The sequence below is a fragment of the Phyllostomus discolor genome, chromosome 4 (genome assembly GCF_004126475.2).
Source record: "Phyllostomus discolor isolate MPI-MPIP mPhyDis1 chromosome 4, mPhyDis1.pri.v3, whole genome shotgun sequence".
Classification (NCBI taxonomy): Eukaryota; Metazoa; Chordata; class Mammalia; order Chiroptera; family Phyllostomidae; genus Phyllostomus; species Phyllostomus discolor.
Window position 1 is genome coordinate 7,120,287 of NC_040906.2, and position 23,034 is coordinate 7,143,320.

The 23,034-nt window shown below is 47.5% G+C and overlaps 1 protein-coding gene across 1 annotated transcript in view; it reads left to right on the plus strand.

Annotated features, from left to right (window-relative positions):
- The window catches only part of DNER (delta/notch like EGF repeat containing), a 262,105-nt gene that overhangs the window by 134,798 nt on the left and 104,273 nt on the right, over positions 1–23,034 (plus strand). Inside the window, exon 5 of the mRNA XM_028509617.2 lies at positions 3,188–3,333. Coding sequence (XP_028365418.1) covers positions 3,188–3,333 — 146 coding nt within the window. The remainder of the gene's footprint in view (positions 1–3,187; positions 3,334–23,034) is intronic.

Sequence of the window (23,034 nt, forward strand, 5' to 3'; positions counted from 1 at the left end):
AAGGGTGATGCCTCTTTGCAATCTTAGTGTCTAATATGGTTCTTGGTTTGTAGACGTGAGCTTAGTAAATGGTCATTGAGGAGATAGAAGCAAACTTTTTAGAAAATTATACCGCATCTATTTTTACCTGCTCAGATATTTGAATCTCTACCAGCTAAGTCCATTTACTAGCTGAATGGAATTTTAAAAATAACCTTTGAGGAAGGGTCTCTTCTATAGAAGTACAAGCATTATGTGGTCTAAATGTTTAGTAAGTAGACAGGTGATACAGATTTTAATGATAATGTGAAAGTAGAGAACATAGCACCTGTGTGAAAAAAACTTATAATTACTGATGTAATTTACTTCTTTTATTTCATGAGAAAAACATCTTTCAGATAGGAACTGTGGTAGCGTCTCAACATTGTACTAGGCTCAATTTGCCTATCAAGGTTAATCACAAACTGATAAGCAATTATTCCTTTAGTAAACTGGAATTTATGCACTCAGATAATTGCTGTTCTTCCATATTGGATGACAAGACCTTCTGGAAACTCCTCTTTGAAATAGTCTTTGCTGCTTGCCAGTTCTCCAAGACTCATCCCTTGCCATGAAGGAAGCTTCAGTAAAGGTGGCATGACAAGAAACCATCCAAGACATAAACTAATCAGGGACCTGTTTGCTGCTAGTATATGAGGTCTGTCCAGAAGGTATCCAGCCATGTAGTATGAAAAATAGAGACATTTATTGAAGAACATACAAGATACAAGAAACATTGTACATAGGACAATGATGCCTCAGTCCCCTTGAAAGTAGCCACCTTGAGATCTCACACAGTTCTCCCAATCGCCGCCAGCTGCCCTGTCATATTTTCCTGACTCTTATTGATAGTCTGAAATCTCTTCCCTTTCAAAGGTGTGATTTTAGTTTTGGGAAAAGCCAGAAGTTGCAGAGCACCAAATCTGGGCTGTACAAAGGTTGAGTCACTGGGGTGATTTGCTGTTTCACTAAAAAACTCTGCACAAGATATGGTGCATGAGCGGGTGCATTGTCGTGATGAATCACCAGTTGCCCATAGCCACAGCCTTCTGAATCATTCAAATAGTTTTTGCGGAGGAATTTTGAAGCTTAACGCAAAATTTGATGCAGATTTGTTGCTCTACTCGCTCAGTCATTTTGAATGCGATGGCCACACAGTACACATGCTCACTCAACTGTGTCTACCACCCCCACTGACAAGTACAATGAAGCCATCATTGTTCACACATGTGCATTCCAGTCCACAATCCTTGCCTGCCAGGTTACATCAATCTCGTGCAAACCATTCTTGTTATATTAACAATGGCTGGACTTTTCCTGGACTTTTTCCCTTTATATGCATGAGCTCAGATGGACTGGTTGAGCTCAGAGGAGCTAGAACATTGAGGAAAAGCACACAATTAAGGTGGACCTGAACTAGGAGATGGAAGAAAGCGGAGAATCCCAGACAAAGGGGTATCATGGAAACGTTTGCAGACTTGGGGTGAGCAGGACATGTGGAGGTGCTTGGGAGGAGGTGTGTGGTGCCCACGCAGTGGGGGGCCCTGTTAGAGGAAGTGGAGAGCTCCGCAGAGGGGGTCCTTTCACCTAAACCGTCCTATTCCCTCTGCCCTAAAGCCAGTGCACCGTGAAGTTCTCAGTAGGGCATCTTCAGAAGAAAGCAGCTAGTCTCTGCGGATGTACGGCACCACCCTGAGCCAGCCCTGCGGTGCCTGCCTTCATGGAGACACCAGCAGGCCCTGGTCTCCTCATTCTGAACTGGAAGCTGAGGCACCTTCACTCCACTCTGGCTTGTGTGAATTTCCGATCATAGCCTTAATGCCTGTGAGCGGAAGTAAACCTTTTGCTCTGTTTTGAACCTGTGTTCTGCCTGTGAAAATGACCCCTTGCATTCATGTGAGACTTGGCACTTTGCACATTCCTGGCCTCTGATGTCCCGCAGGGCATGAGCAGTCGGTGACGATGTTGTCTCATCGCCCGAGACAGTCTCACTGCATGCCCGTGTCCAACTATAATCATAAAAGGCACCTTCTTCTGGCTCTTCCCAAAACTAAAATCACACCTTTGAAAGGGAAGAGAGATTTCAGACTATCAGTAAGAGTCAGGAAAATATGACAGGGCAGCTGACAGCAATTAAAAGAGTCCCCGTTTTGATAATAAATTCCGTGGTCACCCTAATTTGGGGCTATTGTCCTCACTTAAGACAGGGGAGCACTGGGCTCAGAGAGGCGTGGCTGTCTAGAATCCTCCCGCCACTTTGCCTTGAGTGTTTTTCTAGGTACCACAGGAGTCCTCTCCTGGATGTTGGAGGCGTTCATTATACCTTGTTTATTTTGAAATTAAAAATTATACATAAGTAAATAATATTCTTATTAGAAAAAGAGACACTCGGCGAAATAATGATATCGTTGATAGAGTACTTACAATATTTCTATCTTTATTCCAGTTGGAGGCTATATTTATTTCATATTTATTACTATGTACTATCTATAAATAGCCACACTAGACAGAGAGATCATTGAATGATAAATACGACACATTGATGGTACTGCAATCAAATTCAACTATAGTTGGTCCTGTAATATTAGGTGGTTAAAACCACATAACTTCAATTGATGTTGTGTAGCCAGATTGGTGATCCGGGAAGCTGTTCAGTGGTAAACCCAGTGTAGAATACGGACCCCGTGTTGCATGCCCCCTGTGAAGGCACCGAGCGCTGCTGGAGCAGGCTGGCGTGGGGGTTGGCCTTTGGGGCCACTGTGTTGCCCCAAGGAGCCAGGAGGAAGAAGAGTTGGGAGATGCAGGCAGCTGGGTTCCTGGGAGAAGCTGGGTTTGAATCAGAGAAGCTGAACTCCAACATGTTAGAGCAGGAATGGACTCGAGAGCCAAAGGGGCGCCCAGAGCAGGAGGGCGGGAACAGCGCCAGGGGATGCAAGGTGACGACTGAACTGATGGCCGCTCCTGTTCGTTGACCTTGGGTGTTTCTCACGGTGCCTGGGGAGGGGGCCTGGCTGGAAGGCCTGCAGTCGGGATGAAGCTTTGTTCTTTCCCCTAACTCAGTGCATTTCGTCTTGTTTGCCAGGCCTGAATGCTGCTTCCAGTAAACGTGTATCCTGTAAAAAGAATGTTGGTAAAACCTCACATTTGCTCTTGTCCCATGTCCTTTCAGGTTTTGTGAACGATTCTGTTACTAAATCCATCGTGGCTTTGCGCTTGACTCTGGTGGTAAAGACCAGCACCTGTGTGCCAGGGGACAGCCGTGCAGATGACCTGGAATGTTCCGGAAAAGGGAAATGTACCACGAAGCCATCAGAGGTGAGGGGAAACTGGGTAGCTTTAAAAAAATGTATTCATGTCAATGCATTACAAAGCCCCTCCCCCCGTTTCTGATTTCAATTGTGTATTAGAGTGCAACATACAGGTGTGCAAATCTGCATGTGGGTTTTAAGGCCATTAGAACGAGTTTGTGCAGCGCTAGCCCTTCTGGCGTCGGCATGCAGTAGGGATTTTGTGAGAAGTCAGCATCATCTCTGGTAGCAGCACGAAGAGACATGGAAGAAAAAAAGGTAAGCACGGAGTCATTGACTTCCCAGTTATTACGTAATTCCTTCCTTAGACTTTTCATTTCCCTTGTGCTAGCAACAGTTACAGCGGTGAACATAAGTTCCCGTCAGTAGGTGAGTGGATAAAAAAGCTGTGGGACATTTGCACAATGGAATACAACTCGGCCACAAAAAAGATGAAAACCTTACCTTTCGTGATAGCATGGATGGACCGGGAAACTACACTAAGTGAAACAAGCCAGTCAGAGAAAGACAAGGACCATATGATCTCACTTACATGTGGATTCTAATGAACAAAACAATTTAACAAACAAAATAGAAACAGAAAAGACTGACAGCTGTTGGAGGGGCGGGGCGTGTTGGGGGCCTGGGTGAAAAACGGTGAAGGGGTTAAGTAAAATGTGTACGTGACACATAGGTGCGGACAGCAGTGTGGTGACAGGCAGAGGGAACGGGGAGTCAGGGGAGGTGCAAGTGGGCAATGGGAGGGTGGGTGGGGGTGCAGAGAGACTTGACTTCGGGTGCCGGGTGCACAATGCCGTGTGCAGACGATGTTTGGTTGAGTTGTGCATGTGAAACCTGTGTGGTTTTATTGACCGATGCCACCTCGGCGAATCCAATAAAATATAAAAAAATAAGAGAAGGGATGAGAAGAGGCAGGGATGAGAAGGTTGACGTTATCTTCGACCTTGGAGGACCAGTGTCATCAACACTGCGGAAGACCTGAGTCTTGTTCCTCATTTTCTTTAGTAGCTCAGCTCCCAGGGCCAGGGGCAGGGGCAGGGACAGGGGCCAGGGGCCAGGGGCCAGGGCTGAGGGCAGCTCCTCCTCCTCATTCTCTGTTCGTGGCAGGCCCAGGAGTCAGACGAGCAGGGGACTGCACAGCCACTGAGGCCAGTTGCCATCAGTCCAGGGCTCCCTGAAGTCCCTGGCAGCGGGACCCCATGCTCCACCTGAGCGTGCCGGGAGAGGGAGACTCTAGCCCTGGCAAGGGGCCTGTTCTGCCAGGACACACCCACTCCCCTCCCACTTGCCGTTCCTGTGTCTGGCTTCCTGGCCTCCATTTCCCTCTCCCCAGTTCTCCACGTATGTCCATTGGCGTTCCTGTTAGGTGAAAGAGGGCCCCACAGTAGCAAGAGAGTGTGATTTGTTTTAGGCTGGTTTAAGGGTAGCGCTTTGGTGACCCCTCCTCGTGGCAGAGTCAGCACCTTCAGTAACAGTGGCATGAACTTGGACGAGCGGAAGGAATGGAGTAACTGACCAAAGGCCTTGCTCATGTCATCTTGGAAAACCTGAGATTTTGATGTATTTGAGGTATAATATTTCAGTGGCTTAAATGTGCCATTTTTCGGTAAAATATCCCCTCCAGGGGGCAGAATGTTGTCAGAACCTAAGAAAGCAGGGGAAATAGTAATTTCTGCTCGGTCTTAGGAAAGGAGCACAAACATAAACCAAGGCCAAAGAGGAAATCCTCAGCGGAGGGGAGCGTGCCTGGCCTCAAGCCGGAGGCGAGGCCCAAGACCTCCTCTGCTCCGTCGAGCCTGCCCTGTGGGGCTGCCTCCCTCCCTCTCAGCCGACTTGGACTCAACGCGTCTCTCTTTCTTGAACGGAAGCTTCATTGACCAATTTACTTTATGGGGGGAAAGCAAGAACTCTGGTGTTCTTCTGTGGCAGTCTAGGCTAGGGTGCGACCCCTGGAGAAAAGAGGAGGGAACAGTCGAAGAGGGTTGGACCTTCCCGGCGAGGCTGCAGAGAGGAGACACCTGGGCCCGCCCCAGATTCACTCTTACTCCTCCCGGTGCACGGTTCTGGGGCCCGATTAGCCCTCAAAACGATCGCATCGGCGAAAGAGAAGTGTCTTCAGCAAGGACCAAAGGGCTGTTCTCAGAAGTACGGACTGACAAAGGGGTTAAGATTCCTTGTGAGCCCCCTCTTACAATGGACGAGACTGCTGGGGAAACTTTTCATCCGTCGTCACCGTGGTATCCTGCAGACCGTGTTGCCGGCGTGCAGCCCGCACACGGGTCTCACCTGCATGAACGCCCCAGCTAAGAGGCTCCGCCTGCTGGTTCAGAGCTGACTCATCGCACAAGCAGAGTGAGCAATCAGCACCTGGCTGGTCGCTTGGAAAACCTTGCCAAAGTGCTTTGTGCTCCACGAAAAAATGACTCAACGGCCTTAGTAAGGAATCCATGCTAATTTCAACAGGTCTTTGCAAAGAAAACGCGTCTTCATTATGGGCACCGGCTCCTTGGAAAAACTCTGCAGGCCTCAGCCCAAGATGACCCCTGTGCTTTCCGCCACCACCACCAGCTCCACACAGGTTGCTCCTAGAGTATGGAGCCTCTGGTGTTGTTGATTTGGTCAAAGCCTGCGTGTACCATCCGGGAATTTAAAGAAATTGTGGCCAGTCATCTTATCCGAGTCATTGTAATTACCCCCGGTGACTGTAAGCAAATGATTAGCTTGAAATTACCATGTCCATTCATAGACTCACTACTGTGTTATCTCGGAGAGAAATGTCTGGAAGCCACTTCTACAGTTCACAAAGAGATGGTGGGAGTTACACCACCTTTGGCAGGAGTGGGGATGGGAAGGAGGTTCATCTTTCTTGTGTCAACTTGAGTTCCCATGGCTTCTTGTGATTGTCGTTCTGATTTATGAGTCATTTGCTAACAAGGCAGTTACCATCACATTTGTTTCTTTTTACTCAGTCCTAAAATTAGAACTTACACAGTCTAACCTTTCCCTCGGTGCAAGAATCCACTCTATAGTACAAAACAGAAAGAACTATATGGTGGTCTAATTTTTATTGTCTCCCATCATTTCTATAACTTTTTATCAGATTGTCCATCCAAACGAAAGCAGTGCTATTGTTACCACACTGCTTGCCTTTGGTAATGGGACTCTTTTCTTTTCTGTCAACTAGACTTTGGCTAGAGGATACTTCACAGCTCCGAGTTGACGGGTGGTTTTGTCATAAAGCTTAAGCTTACTGTTCTTAGATATCTCACTGTCCTGGGCAGGTGTTTTTAAATGTTTTCTATAGCTCCATGAGGAGCTCTATTTTTGAAAACGGCTTTGTGATATGGGATGACTCTGAAGTTTTCTTTTCCTTCTAAAAAAAATTGGACTCTCGGCCACTACTTCTCCTTGAACATGGTCACCAAGGTTGGCTGCTGCCTATTTGCTGATTCCTTAAGTATCTTAAAGGTGTGCTGGGGAGCCACTCAGCCCTCTTTGCTGGCGGGGCCCTTAAGTCTTCCTTGGATCCAGTTAGGTCCCAGGGACCATCCCTCTCAAGAGCAAGAGATGTGTATTAGTGTTCTTCAGAGAAACAGGACCAACAGGAGAAATTTGTATGATTTACTTTAAGGAATTGACTAATTGTGGATCCACTCATTGGGGAGTGCAGTGACTTCCATATTTGGCTGGGGAGAGGCTGGCAGGCTGGAGACTCCGGAAGGAGTTGCAGTTCAAGTCCAAAGGTAGTCTGCTGGAGCAGCATGGAGAGCTGATGTTGCAGATGGAGTGCAAACACTGTTGGAGGAATTCCCTCTGGCTTGGGGGAGATGGCCTTTGGTTCTATTTGGCCTTCATCTGATTGGGTGAGGCCCACCCTCATGACGTAGGACAATCTGCTTTTCTCAAAGTCCACTGATTTAAATGTAAATCTCATTAAAAAAACACCCACCTAGAAACATGCAGAATGTGTTAGACCAAAATATCTAGGCACCATGGCCCAGCCAAGGTGACATATAAAATTAGCCATCACAAGATTTTCTCTCCAATTTATTGTTGCCCCCTTTCTACTTAATTACATCGCTTGCCCACAACATTCAAGGTGTAGTTTTAAGGTTTAGTTTGCCTAAGACTCTCTGGAGGCCCTTGACAGAAAGTCATATTCCAGGGCCCTCTCTTAGATTATGCTACCTTCTGTTAGGCAGCCTGGTGGTTCTGATGGAGAAGCAGATTGTGGACCATAATTCTAGAAATAGACATCTCGGGAGCATTGCTTATCATCTTCCCATTCTTGCTGACTCCCTAAAGCAAATAAGCAACATTTTTTTATTCAAGGATCTCACCGCTAATACATTCAAGGTCATATGGAACTAATAAAAGAAAGGATAAATGTTGGTAAGTGGTATAATGGTTCAGTACATATTAATAATGGTTCAATACATCTCCCCAAACTCTTTTACTTCTTGGCCCTGGTTTATATTGATAGATAAACGGGGTCAGGCCTACATTACTGGAAGGTTCCTTAGAAATCTCGCTAGCTCTTGCCTTAGGAACCTGCCATCCGTAGGCTATTTGGATCAGACACGAGAGCTGACGGCTCAGACTGTGTTTTGAGAGAGAGAGTTGAGCTGGCATCACGGCTGGGGACCGTTCCCAGTTCCTTCTAGAGCCTGCATCTTAATTGTGTCTCTCAGTGTGGGCCTTTCCATGGGCAAAGCACTGGCATGTCGGGCTCCTGAAGATTCTTGAGCTTCCCTTACCCCTTTCTGGCTCTTGGAAGTCAAAGGCTCAAGTTCTAGAAAGTTCTAGTCTTCCTGTGTCTGAGATGTTCTGGTTGGGTGTGGTGTGTTGGAAATGAATCACTGACTTGAAGTTGTTTTTTGTCCATCCCTTGTTAACACCCACTGTCCTTGATCTCTAGCCAGTGTGGTCTGGGCAGGCGACACTGTTCTTCCCCGCTCCTTACCTTTTTTCCTGTTTCAAAAGCATGTGCCTCTTTGTGAGGGCTGGCAGTCAATTCCCATCTACTGCAAACCCTAGCTCCAGGTTTCTGAATTCCCAACGAGGCTTCTCTGTGCCCAATCTCGTTCCTGCAGGAGAGAGACAAGTGTGCCGTAAGCTGGGTGCAGGAGCACCCTTCTAGCTTCCAACCTCAGCTCCTCCCACAATCCCTGCAGCCCCTTGGCCCCTCCCTCAGGCCTCCCTGGCTTGGCTCCCACCGTGCCCTCCATCTGGAATCCCTGGTCGCCGCAGGTCCCTACCCCCACCTTCTGCCCCTGCCCTCCCACCTTCCTAACTATACTTCATGCTCAGCTCAGAAATCTTGCATCCAGAAGCTGTCCCTCATCTGCTAGTGTACACTCTCTCCTCTCAAACTCTGCTGTGTTTTATTTTTCTTATGAGACACATGACTATTGATGCATGCTTGAATTCCTTACACCCATGCTTATGTGCACCCACCTTACCGTAGAGGTGTTGCCTGTCCTCCTGTCCTGTGTCTGGGACTGGCTGAGGCTCGGGGACACGCATTTTGCAGATAAGGTGTGGCCTTTGAGACAGAGTTGGAAGGCGGTGGGGTCAGGGTGCTGGAGCGATAAATAGTGGTGACGTGGGCTCTGGGGGAGCCTCGCAGGTGTGTCCTGTGAGTGCAGAGACACGCCCAGCTCAGATGTGGGATCAGCGGGCTTCCCAGGGGAGTCTCGGAGGGTGAGCTCCTTGCTGCTGTGCTGTGTGCGTGGTTCCTTCCGCATCCCTTGTAACAAACAGCAGGGTGCTCTCCGCACGGGAGATGCTGCAAAAACTGTCTATGGGCCGAAGGAACAAAATAAATCAAAGGACAAAAATATGACAGAAACCGGTTCTCTGAGTGTTGAGTTAGATATGCAATTTAAGTTATATGGTAAATACGGGAAGACTGCGGTGAATTTTATAAAGCAATGAGTCGGAAAAGAGTCTCTGATCTGAGGCAGCCTCACAGACAGTGTGACCCGGCGTGCTGTAGGAACCGCCGAGGACCACGTCAAACAAAATAGGTCAGGATAATTGGAATCCACAGCAACTTTGATGTCGTCCTCCCGTCGGTTTGAAACCTCTGTGCGCGCCGCTTAGGTCAGGCCGGAGTAGCGAGTGCGCCGGAGGGCAGGAAGGGATGTCTCATCCTTCCACCTTCACTTCTGTCGGAGCCAGCTTTTCGACCGTCATTAGTATGAACACAAAGGCTCTCCTGAGACTTTGAGAAGGGACTGTGGCCTGGTAACTTTGTGAGGAAGAAATAGTGGGGGAGGATAGCAGAGGACACACACCCAAGAATCGAGGAAAGGCCTTTGCTGTGTCCCAGCATCACAGACGCTCGGGATGGCACCGTTCACTGTGGTGGGGCGAGGTCCGTGTGGCTCTGCCCGCCCCAAGGGGGCTTTCTTTCCCCTTTAAGTGGGTGACGAGGCACAGCGAGAGGTGGGCAGAGGGGAATCGTGGTTGGGAAAAGAGTGAGGAGCCGTGGTCAGGGGCATGCAGACCAGAGAGACTCATTCATTCTATGAAGTTGTTCTAAGGGTAGTGGGGGGCACCTTTCTCTTGACTAAATAACGAGCCTATGGATAATGCTCATTACAGACTTTTGAGCCAGACAGCAGGTACCTGGGATGCAATGCAAGGGTATTTATCAGGAAATGCATGTGCCTCAAAAAAAAAGGTGCCTGAGACACGTGTATTTGCTCGTAAAAGAAGGGTGCTCTCTCCCACAGAGTTCACTTGTAGAAACTGCGTCGTGGCTCTTGGAGAGCAAAATTACTCTATGAATAATATAAAATAGAACAATGATAATGGGGAACATAACCACAGAAATCATAAAAGTAAGTGCAGCCCAGCCGTCCCCTTTTCAGCACGTAAAAAACATGCCTGCCTAGAAGTTCACTGATTTGTCCAAATTACACTTCTTGGTACTAATGCACTTCAAAAAACCCACCATTGCTGCCTTTATGTTATAGAGCAGGATGATCATGTCATTGTGTGCACGAAAATATGGCCACATTCTGTCATTTATTATAAATTACTTAAAGAAGTAATTGTAAACTCATATCCTGAAGGAGAGATGTTTTGTCATCTTTCTGTTTGGCACCGGCATGTTCCAGAAGGTTGAAGTGCACCTCCCAATGCTGACAGACAGCTGTGGCTCTGGTGGCACCTGGTGGCCCTCCGAATATATTAGGGTCAGGATGATATCACTGGTGACCTTTCCGGGGTCATAAGATTTGGAGTAGGAGGTGATCTGGGAGACCTCTCTACCTGTTTTGTTTTTGACACCAGGAAACCGAACTCTCAGAGAGATTTAAACTCTTTGCTCAAAGCCCAGGAGCTCATTTGTGGTCGGGACAGGACAGAAATGAAGGGAGACTTCTGGACCCTCGTTCTGTGGCTCCTCCTGCCGGGTGACACGGCCCTAGTCCCCCCCACCCCACAGTGTCCCTGGGAGGACATTTGGCACCACAGCCAGCTTTATTGCGTGTTCAGGGTCTTCACGGTGAGCCTCACTGTTCACTGCAAGGGAAACCAGGCACCAGTAGGAACTGTTCAGATGATTTGACCTGGTGGCGTTTGGGCAGCACATCTCCCCCTGCAGTGTGCATGCGGGTCACTTGGGCATCTCGAGAAAACGCAGATCCCGGCCCAGAGGGTCGGGGGCGGGGCTGAGGCCAGATGCCGGTAACACCGAGGAGTGCCATGGACATCAGACAGCGACACGGGAGGCCACGTTCTCCATACCTTTCTGAGAAGCTTAGGAGGTTCGGCAGCCTCTGCTCCATGGCTTTCTTTGACATGAATCGTACCAGGAGACGAGGCTCCCTGGGGCTCTCTTTGAAGTTGGAGAAAGCCCTGGAACAGGTGCGATGAGTAACACAGAGAAGGAGAAATTCTGTGTCAGTGGCAGGCAGACTTCTTTCTCCATGTAGTTCAGGAACTGCTTTTTTTGGATTAGTTTCCCCCCATTTCACTGAGGTATAGTTGACATAGAACGGTGCACGAGCTTAAGGTGCACACGGTGATTTAATGCATGTGCAGATCGGGAGTGATCACCACAAGAAGTTTAGTTACCATCCATCTCCCCACCTCGTCACACATTTTTTCTCTTGTGGTGAGAACTTTTAAGACCCACCGTCTCAGCATCTTTTCAGTACACGGCACGGCATTGTCCTCTGCAGGCACCATTACAGCCCAGGACTCACACGTTTCCGGTGATAACACAAACGAGTTCCAGAAACTGGTGTTTGCGCCCCGCGACTTTGCACTCCGTTCGTTACAACTGTCAGGCTTTACAAAGAGAGACACTCATTTTACAAGCCTGTATCCGAGACAGGTCACGCTCATTCCGACATTTCAGTTACCGTATTTTGCCGTATATACCGCACACCCATGTTTTTGGCCCAAACTTTCAGGAAAAAAATCTTTTGTTTTAATTTTTTAATTCAATTATTTATTTATATTTAGATACTTGGTTTTTTTTGTATTATAAAGACATTTTAGCATTTATTTTTGAACATGTTATGGTACAAGAAATTTTATGTAACAAGTAATTACAGAACACAAACATTGATCCAAGACATTTCAGGCACTGCCCATGTATAATGTGCATCCTTATTTTTCTGTCACAAATTTGGGCAAGAAGGTGCACATGATACATGGTAATAATATTTAGAGCACAGAAATAAGGCTCTGACTCGACGTTGATGCCTGAGAGAAGAAGATCCTCATTGGAACTTGGCCAGCCTGCTTTCCTTGTCTTTCCTCTCCATAAAACACTTACCCTTTTGTCCTATTCTTCGTTGGCTAGGTCCCTGAGCTTAGAGTGGCGGCTGGGAATGGCAGCTGGATGGCTTTGTCCCTGGAGGGCGCCCCCTAGGGGATCCAGAAAACTCCAGCTGTGCTTTGCCCTCACACCCAACTGCTGATTACTCTTGTCCTCCTGGACTTTCATTTATTTCTGCACATGCTCATTCCCTCATCCAGTGTTCTGTGAGCACCTTTACGTACGTGTCAGGCACGGAGCTTCACCCCAAGAAAACACGGGTGAGGAAAACCACTCCCTGTTCTCCTGATGTTGCAAGCCTAAACACTGGCACCGGAAATCACTGAACTTGACCTTGCCCCGATGTCCAAATCTCCCCTGAAACGTTGTCAACCTCCGTAGCCTTCCACAGCCTCTACCCAAACATCTAGTCAGCACCTATCGGGGGCAGGTTGCTATTTCTTACAGGTTTTTAGGGCGAGGCGGGGGGGGGGGGGGGGGGGGGGTGGGGGGGGTGGGGGGGGGAGGCCTTTGAATGCTCCCCACTGTCGGGTCTTTTCTTCCCGACAGCTGTTTCAAGTACAGCTTTGAAGTGCAAAAAAGGAAGTACAAATGGACTCATTTGTTTCCCTGCAGTGTAAGAGACTGGAGCTTTAGTGTGATTATGGTGTTTGCCTGTTCCTTCCGTGACATCCTCTGAGCCTTTAAGACTCATTCTGGCTCCGCGGCTTATCTTTCCGAGCTGCGGAGTGTTACGCGCACCGCGGAATGACCTGTTACTTTTTAGTAACAAGTTACCAGTGGGCTCTGGGTGCGTGTTCCTAAGGCGTCTGAACCACAGGCAGAGTTGGGGGGTTTCTTCCTGCTGTGGAAGAGATCTACCCTCCTGTTCAGAATAGCCGCCTGCTGGGCCTCCGTGGTGTCCAGAGCTGGGTCCCCGTTGCTGCTGCTGGCTTAGGGACTCGCTCAGAGATTCATCGTCCACTGGATGCGGGGTTTGTAGTGTCATTGACGAAATTGTTCCGACCTCGCTGAGCCCAGTGGTTTCTGACTTTTTTGGTCTCAGAACTCCTCTGCATTTAAAAAAATTATTGAGGTCCCCCAAAAGCCCTAGTTTGTTGAGCTCCATCCATTGATATTGATGACATTAGATTAAAACTAAGGAACTAAAAATGCTTATCATGTATTTTAATTAATAAAGCCATCGACATGTTCACAAAAATGACATCTTTTCAATGAAAAGTAACTATAGTTTCCAAAGCAAAAACGGTTTCATAAGAAGGGAGGCATCGTGTTCTTTTTCATGAATCTCTTTAATAGCTGGCCTCAAAGAAGACAGCTGGATTCTTACATTTGCTTTTATACTTGAGCTATTGTGAAGTGTTGTTTTGGATTAAGTATAGGAAGAAAATGTAGCCTCACACAGATATGCAGTTGGAAAAAGAAGTTTTAATAGCCTTCTCAGATAATTGAGTATGTTGAAAAGACTCCAAAACTCGACGAGCAGCAGCTCCATAAAGGTTAATTGAATGTGGAATCCGAAACCATGGCAACGATCTCTGGTACCCTGTTTCATTACAGTCTATTGGTCTGTTCTGCATTTTGGATCTTTTACCAATGGATGGCTTTTATAATATCACACATTGATCATTTGGAAAGTAATGGAGTTGTACAGAGCTTCCAAATGTTGACACATTTCATTATATAATAACGAAAGCAACCACGTCATGATTCATATCACCACCAGTCTCATCAAAAAAAGTCTTTAAGTCTTGGGAGTCCATCGAGCTCATAATGAGTGATAAAAGTTTTCCAGAAGTCCCAACTTTTTCCTTTAAGTCTTTTTTTTTTAAAGATTTTATTTATTTTTAGAGAGGGAAGTGAGGGGGAGAGAGAGAAAGAGAAATATCAATGTGCGGTTGCTGGGGGCTGTGGCCTGCAACCCAGGCATGTACCCTGACTGGGAATCGAACCTGCGACATTTTGGTTCGCAGCCCACGCTCAATCCACTGAGCTACGCCAGCCAGGGTCCTTTAAGTCTTTTAATGTCTACATTTTATCTCTGGCAACAAAAACTATTAGTTGTTTTCCTTGCAGTGAGAGGCTCACTTGGTTCCTTTGAGAGAAAATATCTGTCCAGTGTGAATAACCCTAGTTTGCCCGTTAGTCACTCTTCCAAGGAGGAAAGGTGCGCCACGGAAAACAGGCGAGTGAGGTGATGACTCAGACATGCACACACGTGTGTCTCCTGAGACTACCTTGGACTTTGGGAGCAGGATGCTCATGCATCCCTCCCGTTTGTTACTCAGAATGTTAAAAATATGTGCAAGGGCTATTTCTTTTTTTTTTTTTTTTTAAGATTTATTTATTTATATTTAGAGAGGGAAAGGAGAGAGAGAGAGAGAGAGAGAGAGAGAGAGAGACACGTACATCAATGTGTGGTTGCTGGGGGCCGTGGCCTGCAACCCAGGCATGTGCCCTGACTGGGAATCGAACCTGTGACACTTTGGTTCACAGCCTGCGCTCAATCCACTGAGCTACGCCAGCCAGGGCTTGCAAGGGCTATTTCTTAAGGTTTTTTTTTTTTTTTAATTTTTATTTTTACTGCTTCATCAAGGACATGCTAAACGAAACTGGCATTTTTTTTCTCTGCAACCTTTTCATTCATCAAGCTCTTTCGATAGTGAAGAGGAGCCAGGCAGTGGAGGGATTGCCTTTCAGCAAATCCACGGCCTCCCAGGAGGGGAGGCGGGAGAATTCAGCCGGGATCTTGCCGTTGGGAGGATACCGTTGGCGGCGGGCAGGAAGCTGGATTATGAGGGCAAGGGAGGGCCTGGGGAACCAGCGCACCTTGCGCTTTTGGCAAGTGTGGCACCGAGTGGAGGGAGAGGGTAGTGGTCCTCCGGGTGGGAAACTGGGTCGTAGGGAGAGGTTCTGCTTCTGGATCAGAGGGTGTGCGCATGGAAGTAAATGGAAGGGAAGAGGCTGGCCGATGTGATGGGTGGGGGAGGGGTGTCATTAACGGGCGAACGTCCTGGGGAGGGTGGGCGCGAGAGCAGCTGTGGGACAGGAGGGGTGGGAGAGCAGCTGTGGGAGAGGAGGTGTGGAGGGCTTCCAAAAACAGACAAAATGTGCTTCTCTGAGGCAAGTGATGTCAGGCACCAGGCTTGACAGAGTCTTGACAACAAGTTTTAAAAGTGAGGTGAAATTCATATGATACAAAATTAACTAGAGAGAGTGGTGCACCCACCACCTCTCTCTAGTTCCAGGACATTCTCTTCGCCCCAAAGGAAACACTGTATCCATTCAGTGGTCACGTGCTATCCCCTCCCCGAGCCCCCAGCAGATGTCAGTCTGCATTCTCTCTCTATGGATTGACTGGTCTTCATATTTCTTGTAAATGGTATCATGTAAAATGTGACAGTATGTATGTGCCTTCTTTCCCTTAGCGTAATGTTTGCTACAAGTTCCCTCCATGTTGTAGCACGTGTCAGTGCTTCCTTCTTCTCTGTGGCTGGATGGTATTCCACTGCAGGGATGGACCAAGATTTGTTTGTCCATTTACGGTTGATGGACATTGGGATAGTTTCCAGATCTTGGCTGTTGTGACTAGTGCTGCCGTGAGTGTGTGTACAAGTACTTGCTGGAGTACCTGTTTTTACTCTTTTTGGGTGGACACCTAAGGAGCAGAATTGCTGGATCACATGGCAGTTCTGTGTTGAACTTTTTGGGGAAGTGTCCATTGTCCTCCACAGTCCCCAGGGAGTCACCTCACATTCCTGCTGGCAGCGTGCGGGGATTCGAGTTTCCCCACATACGCACGGACACCGGCTGTTTCTCTCTTCTTTTGAATCTTGCTGCCCTAGTGTGTGTGCAGCGGCATCTCATTGGTTTTGAGTTGCATTTTCCTAATGACTAATAATGTTGCTCAGACAGATTTTTTTTGTTTTGTTTTCTAAAAACCCCTATTATGAGCTTTATGTCTTTGGAAAAAAGACATTTTTGAATTTTCCCATCAAAACTGAAGTCGTATCCCCTTTGTACACAGTCTTGGTTACAGGGGAAGAAATAATTGCAGACATCATGAGGTCAAGTGGCCCGGGGGGCTGAACTTCCTGGGGATTCAGGAGGGTTCTGGCTTTGACTGGAAGCAGGTGGTTCCGTTCACCCGGGCCACCTTGAATACTGGTCCAGGTGAGGTCAGCGCTGGCATATCTGCTCAATCCCAGGTTACCGTTTGCCTGAAACTCATTTAGAAGCTTGATTTATTCCTGGGGAACGAGAGAGAAGGCAGGCTCAGAGCAGATGCTACCCTAACAGTGCCTGGGCTGAGAACTGTCCAGGAGCCTACCGCCTCCGCCGGGAGGGGCAGGACAGGCATCTCCCTGACACCTGTCAGACCGTCCCGACTCACTGGAAGGGCTTCTTCCTGCAGACTGCCTTTTCCTTGTATTCCAAGAATAATCCCAAGAAACTTGGCCCCAGCCTCCGTGTGTGTTACTCATCAGCAAGAAGGACCTCATTCTGTGCTCAACTCCCTTGGACATAAGGGGCGTTTTTGAGGCTAAGATCTGCCTTTGAGTGAGCATTAATCCTTTCCAAGCTCGCACTGGAGGAGAATTTGTAGTTTAATGATAATTCTGCAGTTGAACAGGACATTTCCAAGTCAATAAGGGATAGAGAATCTGGCTCCAGAAGGGGACGAGAACGCTCTCCCTGGAACATAACAGCTGCTCGGTGGTGCACAAAGGGAGCCAGGTTACCACAGGCCCCCTCAGGCCACTGCCATGAGCGCAATCGATCCTCCCTGTGTGGCTGTGCTTGGTTTCCGGGCAGCACATTCGAGCTGTGTCTCAGCCTCAGACAGAGGAGACCGTGGGAGACACCCAGTGGGATATCATTTAATGCTTGGGCCTGGAAAGAAGGACACAGAGGATGCTGGGAAGGCGGTCTTCCAGGGGTCAGCAGAGGCCCCGGCAAGTGCAGAATGTCCCGGAGCTGCCCAGATTTCCAAGGTCCTTGATTGTGTAGGACATCAGTTTTACACACCTGTTTTAGCGCAGTCACATTATTGTGGCGGGACACTAGGGGAGGACGGAGCCCACGAACAGAAGAAATACTGGTAGCAGCGTACACAATAGCATTCGTGTGTTCCATAGGTAACTATGCACTTGCGTTAGCGTCTATATCTATAGACAACCTTAGAAAATTTGCTTCTTCTCTTCTCACTCTGCCTCACCATTATAATTCAATCGGTGCTTCCCTAAGTTCACTAGCATGTTTTTAGTGTTTCCTTTCTACTAGCTTTCTTCATTTCTTACATGCTTTCTTCATTACATTTTAACTTTATCCTTTTTCTTGTAACTCTCTGGTCTGGGTTTGATTTAATATACGTTTTTTAAAAATATTTTATTTATTTATTTTTAGAGAGGGAAGGGAGGGAGATAGAGAGAGAGAGAGAAAGATCAATGTGTGGTTGCTGGGGCTAAGGCCTGCAACCCAGGCATGTACCCTGGCTGGGAACTGAACCTGTGACACTTTGGTTTGCAGCCCGTGCTCAATCCACTGAGCTACACCAGCCAGGGCTTAATATACATTTAAGTGCCATTAAGCACATTATAATAGGTAATCACCATCAAATAGTGTCAGCAACAGAGAGTTGAACAAAGTTCTATAAGTCAAGCCAATTAAACGTTGATGCAAGAGACATTAACGGTCAGTGGGCATTACAACAGTAAACGAATGAGTTACATATCTGGAAACCAGCAGTTGAAGCGACACTGAAGCAGTCAGCTCAGGAAGTGTTCTAGGGTCTGGAATGGAAAAGAGCCGTCACACGGTGAGTGGCGAGGGCCATGGTGAGCCTGCGCTTTGATCAGATTCGTGGTGGGCTGCCCCACAGGCCAAGGTCAGAGACGGTGGGAACTAATACTGGAACTGGGTCACCTTTCTTCAAGCTCAGATTACTCTCATTGATTTTTTTCAATCAAAGCTCGCTCCTCTATTTTTAGGTTTTTCCTACACAGGGAAGATTTGGGGGATACACTGAAAGATACTCTGTCGTGATCTCTAAAACCAGAAGCAGCAGCTAACCTTGAGTCTTGTCTGTCGGGCTTTTTCAGGTTGCTAAAATAAATAAAAACATAAGAAGTATGGTTTCCATATTTAGATTACTATCATGTTATACTTCCATTTTCTACCGCAAGAACAATTAGTTGTAATTTAACCAAATATACCTCATTAAATTCCACTTGGGTTAAATTCCCGGAGCGCTAACAAGACGGCAGTTTCGTGGCTGTATCCTGGTAGAAAGAATCTTCCACTCCCCAGGGCCCTGGGATGTGGACGTTTTCTTGACTCGAATCATTGAGTGGGGGTGTTGGGGCTCTCAGGAATGAAGGGACGTGATTTCAGTAAGGGTCGCCGTTTTAAGATTTTTTTTTAAGATTTTATTTATTTTTTTAGAGAGGGAAGGGAGGGAGGGAGAGAGAGGGGGGAGAGAGAGAGATGGAGAGAGAGAGATGGAGAGAGAGAAAGGGAGGCATCAATGTGCGGTTGCTGGGGGTTCTGGCCTGCAATCCAGGAATGTACCCTGGCTGGGAATCGAACTTGGGACACTTTGGTTCCCAGCCCGCACTCAATCCACTGAGCTACACCAGCCAGGGGGCAGTTTTAAGATTTGATGGTACCTCCAAAGGTACTAACTTTTAGTTCGTTGAGATCATTAAGAGGCATATAGACAGGCCATGCTATTTTTGTCATTTCATCGGAGAGAGAATTAATTCAAGGCTACAGCCCGTGTCTCTGTGTGTGAAGACAGATGTTCCTGTGCTGGGTCCAGACGACGCCAGTGTGGCTTCCGCGTCTGGACAGGTCATTCTGATGAAGCCTGCGGCTTCGCTGCCCGGTGGGGGCCAGCGGACGTGGGGGCAGAGCGGGGTCGAGATCTGACTCTGGCCCTCACTGAAACTGCATCGCACAGTTCCCTCCGTCTCCATGGGAATGACGAGGGTGTCCGTGTCACACAGCTGTGGCACGTGCAAGGCCGAGGGCTCGCACAGATCCGTGCAGGTGCTGGAGAAATCCTAATGGGATTTGAAAGGGGATCATAGGGGTGGAGGCATTGATTAAGGAGCTTCACAAAGTACAGGTGGCACTTGTGATGTGCCAACCAGTGGAAGTGGCATCTGTGGTCTTTGTCAAGAGCCACCACCTTCCTGTGGCCTTTGTTGCACTTGACACCCCAATGCCCTTACCGTTGGAAGTGCTTCACTCACCTTCCTTTGGACTCCCCAGGGACACTTCTGGCCCACACAGCTGATTTTAGCTGACTTCGGTGGAAGTCATCTGGGACTAGACTCACGCTTAATTTCCTTCTCAGAGTTCTACTTTTAGAAGATAATTGTTGGGAGAAAGTTGGTGCTCGAATTTCTGAATCCAGGGCACTAGTGTGCGCTCTGCATGCTAGCATTTTTTTTGTTTCGTTTTTAAGATCTGAGCTGTGATGAGTTGGTGCCCTGGGCCACAGAAATGGGCAGTCGGCTGTTCGCCTTACTTCTTGCCCATTGTTTTGCAGCATTGCTCAGCTAAATGCATTTTAAATTTTGTAGTTAAAAAAATAAAATTGTTGACAAATATCAATTATAGCCAGTAATACTCAGGAAATAAATAATTGTTCTCCAAGAAGGATTCTAATAAAATGGTTTTCTAAACACTGGCAAAGCCATTGATACCTGCTAGCAGTAGTACTAGCAGGTAATTTTTAGGAAGTGTTTTATGCCCTGGCTGATGTGGCTCAGCTGGTTGGAGCACCGCCCTGTGACTGAAGAGTTGTGGGTTTGATCCCGGGTCCAGGCGCATATGGAAGGCAACCAGCAGATGCTCATGCGCCTGTGGTGGTTTCTCCTTTCCTCTCCCACTTTCTTTTTCTCCAGAAGCAAATGAGGAAATGTCCTCAGGTGAGGATTTTTATTTATTTGTTTATTTATTTAAAAAGATTTTATTTATTTATTTTTAGAGAGGGAAGGGAGGGAGAAAGAGAGAGAGAGAGAAACATCAATGTGCGGTTGCTGGGGGCCATGGCCTGCAACCCAGGCATGTGCCCTGACTGGGAATCAAACCTGCGACACTAGGTGAGGATTTTTAAAAAAAGTTTTACTGTTGTTCTATTACAGTCATCCCAGTTTTTCCCATTACTCTCCACTGCCCCCCCCCCCCCAGTTAATCCCCTTTTTAAAAAATGTCTTATTATGGAAGTCTTTATTTCTGAATTGAAGGTTCTTTAAAGACTACTTCTAAAAATAGAAGTAACCTGACATTGATATGATTGAGCTGCCCATGCTTTTGGACAGAAGGTGGCGGGCTGGGGGCACCTACTTGGTGTAAGGTTCACGGATGTTTAGAGAGGCCCCTTCACCCCAAATTTCCTTAACTCATCCACCTGGTGGGACGCCTGCAGGTCCTGCTATGTGGGCTGCATTCCTGTGTAATCACAGCCTGATTTCCTATTTAAATGCAAATAGCCCTAAAATGGCATCCTATTAAGGTGTTATCTATCATTAAGGCTGCAATAACTTCGTTCAGTCAGGGGTTGCTGTTCGTGGGAAAGAGAATGTAGTAGATAATTCCAGCAGGCAGGTGCCTCCTGGAGGTGTTGGGGACATGAGCAGGAACCTGGGGTGGGGGAGGTGAGATCTATCAAATTTGTCAGCAATTCTGAGCCTCGCTTTGGGCTCCATGTCTCCCTAGTTTAGAAACAAGGGGGGCTGGTGGCATTTGAGCCTTTCTGAGAGAGATGGTAAGCCGAATAAACACAGCCACTGCCGTTGTAGAGGAGCCTGAGAAGCTGTCGGAGACCCGTTCATCTGGTGACCTCAGTGACCCCGAGCCCGGCCCATTGCCTAAGCCCAGGTATGCAGCCCTCAGAGAAAACAGGAATTTGGGCCAGCTCCTAAGAGCTTGATTTTCTTCTGTCACGTGCATCTGAAAATTACAAGTACAAAAAAATCACCTGAGACTGGCTCTGAGACGAGGACTGACATGCGTGGCAGCCGGCCACTAGGTGTAGCAGCCTGTGTTAGCACCTGCGCGCAGGAAAGAGGAAGTGAGTGGAACGGTTTGCCCGGCACTGCCACGGATCTGTGCGAGGTCAAGGACTTCCACACACACAGCCCTGTCGCCTGGGCACTTCATTATCCCTTCTGATGGTGAGGGTACGGAGGCTCTAGGGAATCCAGTGTGCCTTCCCTTCCCCGCCCTCCAAATAAAGCACTGGTAAAAGAAAATCTCAGTTTTCTGTCTTCCTCTGTAGGAAGAAACCCAGTTCTTCCCTACTGTGTGTTTCTCTCTCTGGTGGGTTGTCTCTTTAAAATTTTTTTTTTTTATTTTTTAATCCTCACCTGAAGACATGCTCATTGGTTTTTAGAGTGAGTGGAAGGAAGGGAGAGGAAGAGGATGGGGACCAGCAGCGTGAGAGAGAAACATAGATCGGTTGCCTCTTGCATGTGCCCTGACTGGGACTGAACTTGAAACGCAGGCATGTGCCCTGACTAGGTATCAGACCCTTGATCCTTTGGTTTGTAGGATGATGCTGCAACCGACTTAGCCACACCTGCTGGGGCCTGTGGGTTTCCTTTACCTTTAAGGGGGCACCTTACTTCTGACACTTGTGGTCACTAAATGTGGACTCCAGCTGGGTGTCCTACAATTTAGCAAAATTCTGACACTTTCTACCTGGAGATAGCATCCGATTCCACAGGTTAAGGGCTCAGTCTCACAATACTGTCCCCTCCCCCTTTACATCCCAGTTGCAAGCCCAGGCGATCTGTTGCCCCCACTTCTGAGCAACTGGCTACAGATTGGAGGTTCCCAAGACTTGCGCCTTGGGTTTCATTAGTCTGCTGGAGTAGCTCACAGAACTCAGAGAAACACTCCTTACAGTTACCGGTTTATGAAAGAATATGATCGAGGGTACAGATGAGCAGCCAGAGGAGGGGATACATAGTCTGGGAGAGGTCCAACTGAGGGGGGTTTCCTCCCTGTGCAGTCGGGGTACATCCCGTCCCCCCCGCACCCCACCAGTGATTGCCAGACTGGAAGCTCACCCAACCCTGTCCTGTTGGGATTTTTACGGGGTGTCATCAGATAGGCATGGACAGTTATTAGCTCCATTTCCAGCCCCTCTTTGGAGGGTGGGGTGAGGCTGAGACTTCCAAGCTCCTTGTTATGGCTTGGTCTTTCTGGGGGCCAGCCCAGGAGCCGTCCACAGTCACCTCTGAGAACAAAAGACACTCCCATCACCCGGGAAATTCCAAGGGACTCTGGGCCTCGGTTTTAGGAAGGGAAACACAGTGGGGGTGGGTCCAGGCCAACTGGCAGAACAAAAGATGTTCCTGGTGCTTTCATCACATAGGAAATTTTTAAAGGGTTTTAGCAGCTCCGTACCAAGGACCTGAGGCACAGATAACACCCCTTTTTTATTACAAAATCTTTTATTACAAAATCATAAGCATGTAATTCTGTAATATAGCATCACACTCAAGCACACCCTATGACATTTTAGGTGAAATGTTGAAATTAAAACTATAAATTTTCACACCCACATTATTGCCCTACAAACCACACTCAAGCCGGCCTCACTTCTGCCAGACCCTGTTTATACGTGTATATGCATGCATATATATGCAATATATATATAATTTATATGTATAGTTATATCACAGAACGTAAATACAATGTCCTGTTCCAGGAGTCATGCATGAGTTAGAAAAGAAACTGCAAGCATCCAAATGGTTAAAATAGGATAATTAAGGCTTTTTTGAAAAGAAGGTATAAACGGTGTTAATGTTCTTACATTCCAAATTTATTCAGAATTGGAGGACTAAATTCTCACCCCAAAATTTGCTTCATGTGAATATTATAGATTAATAA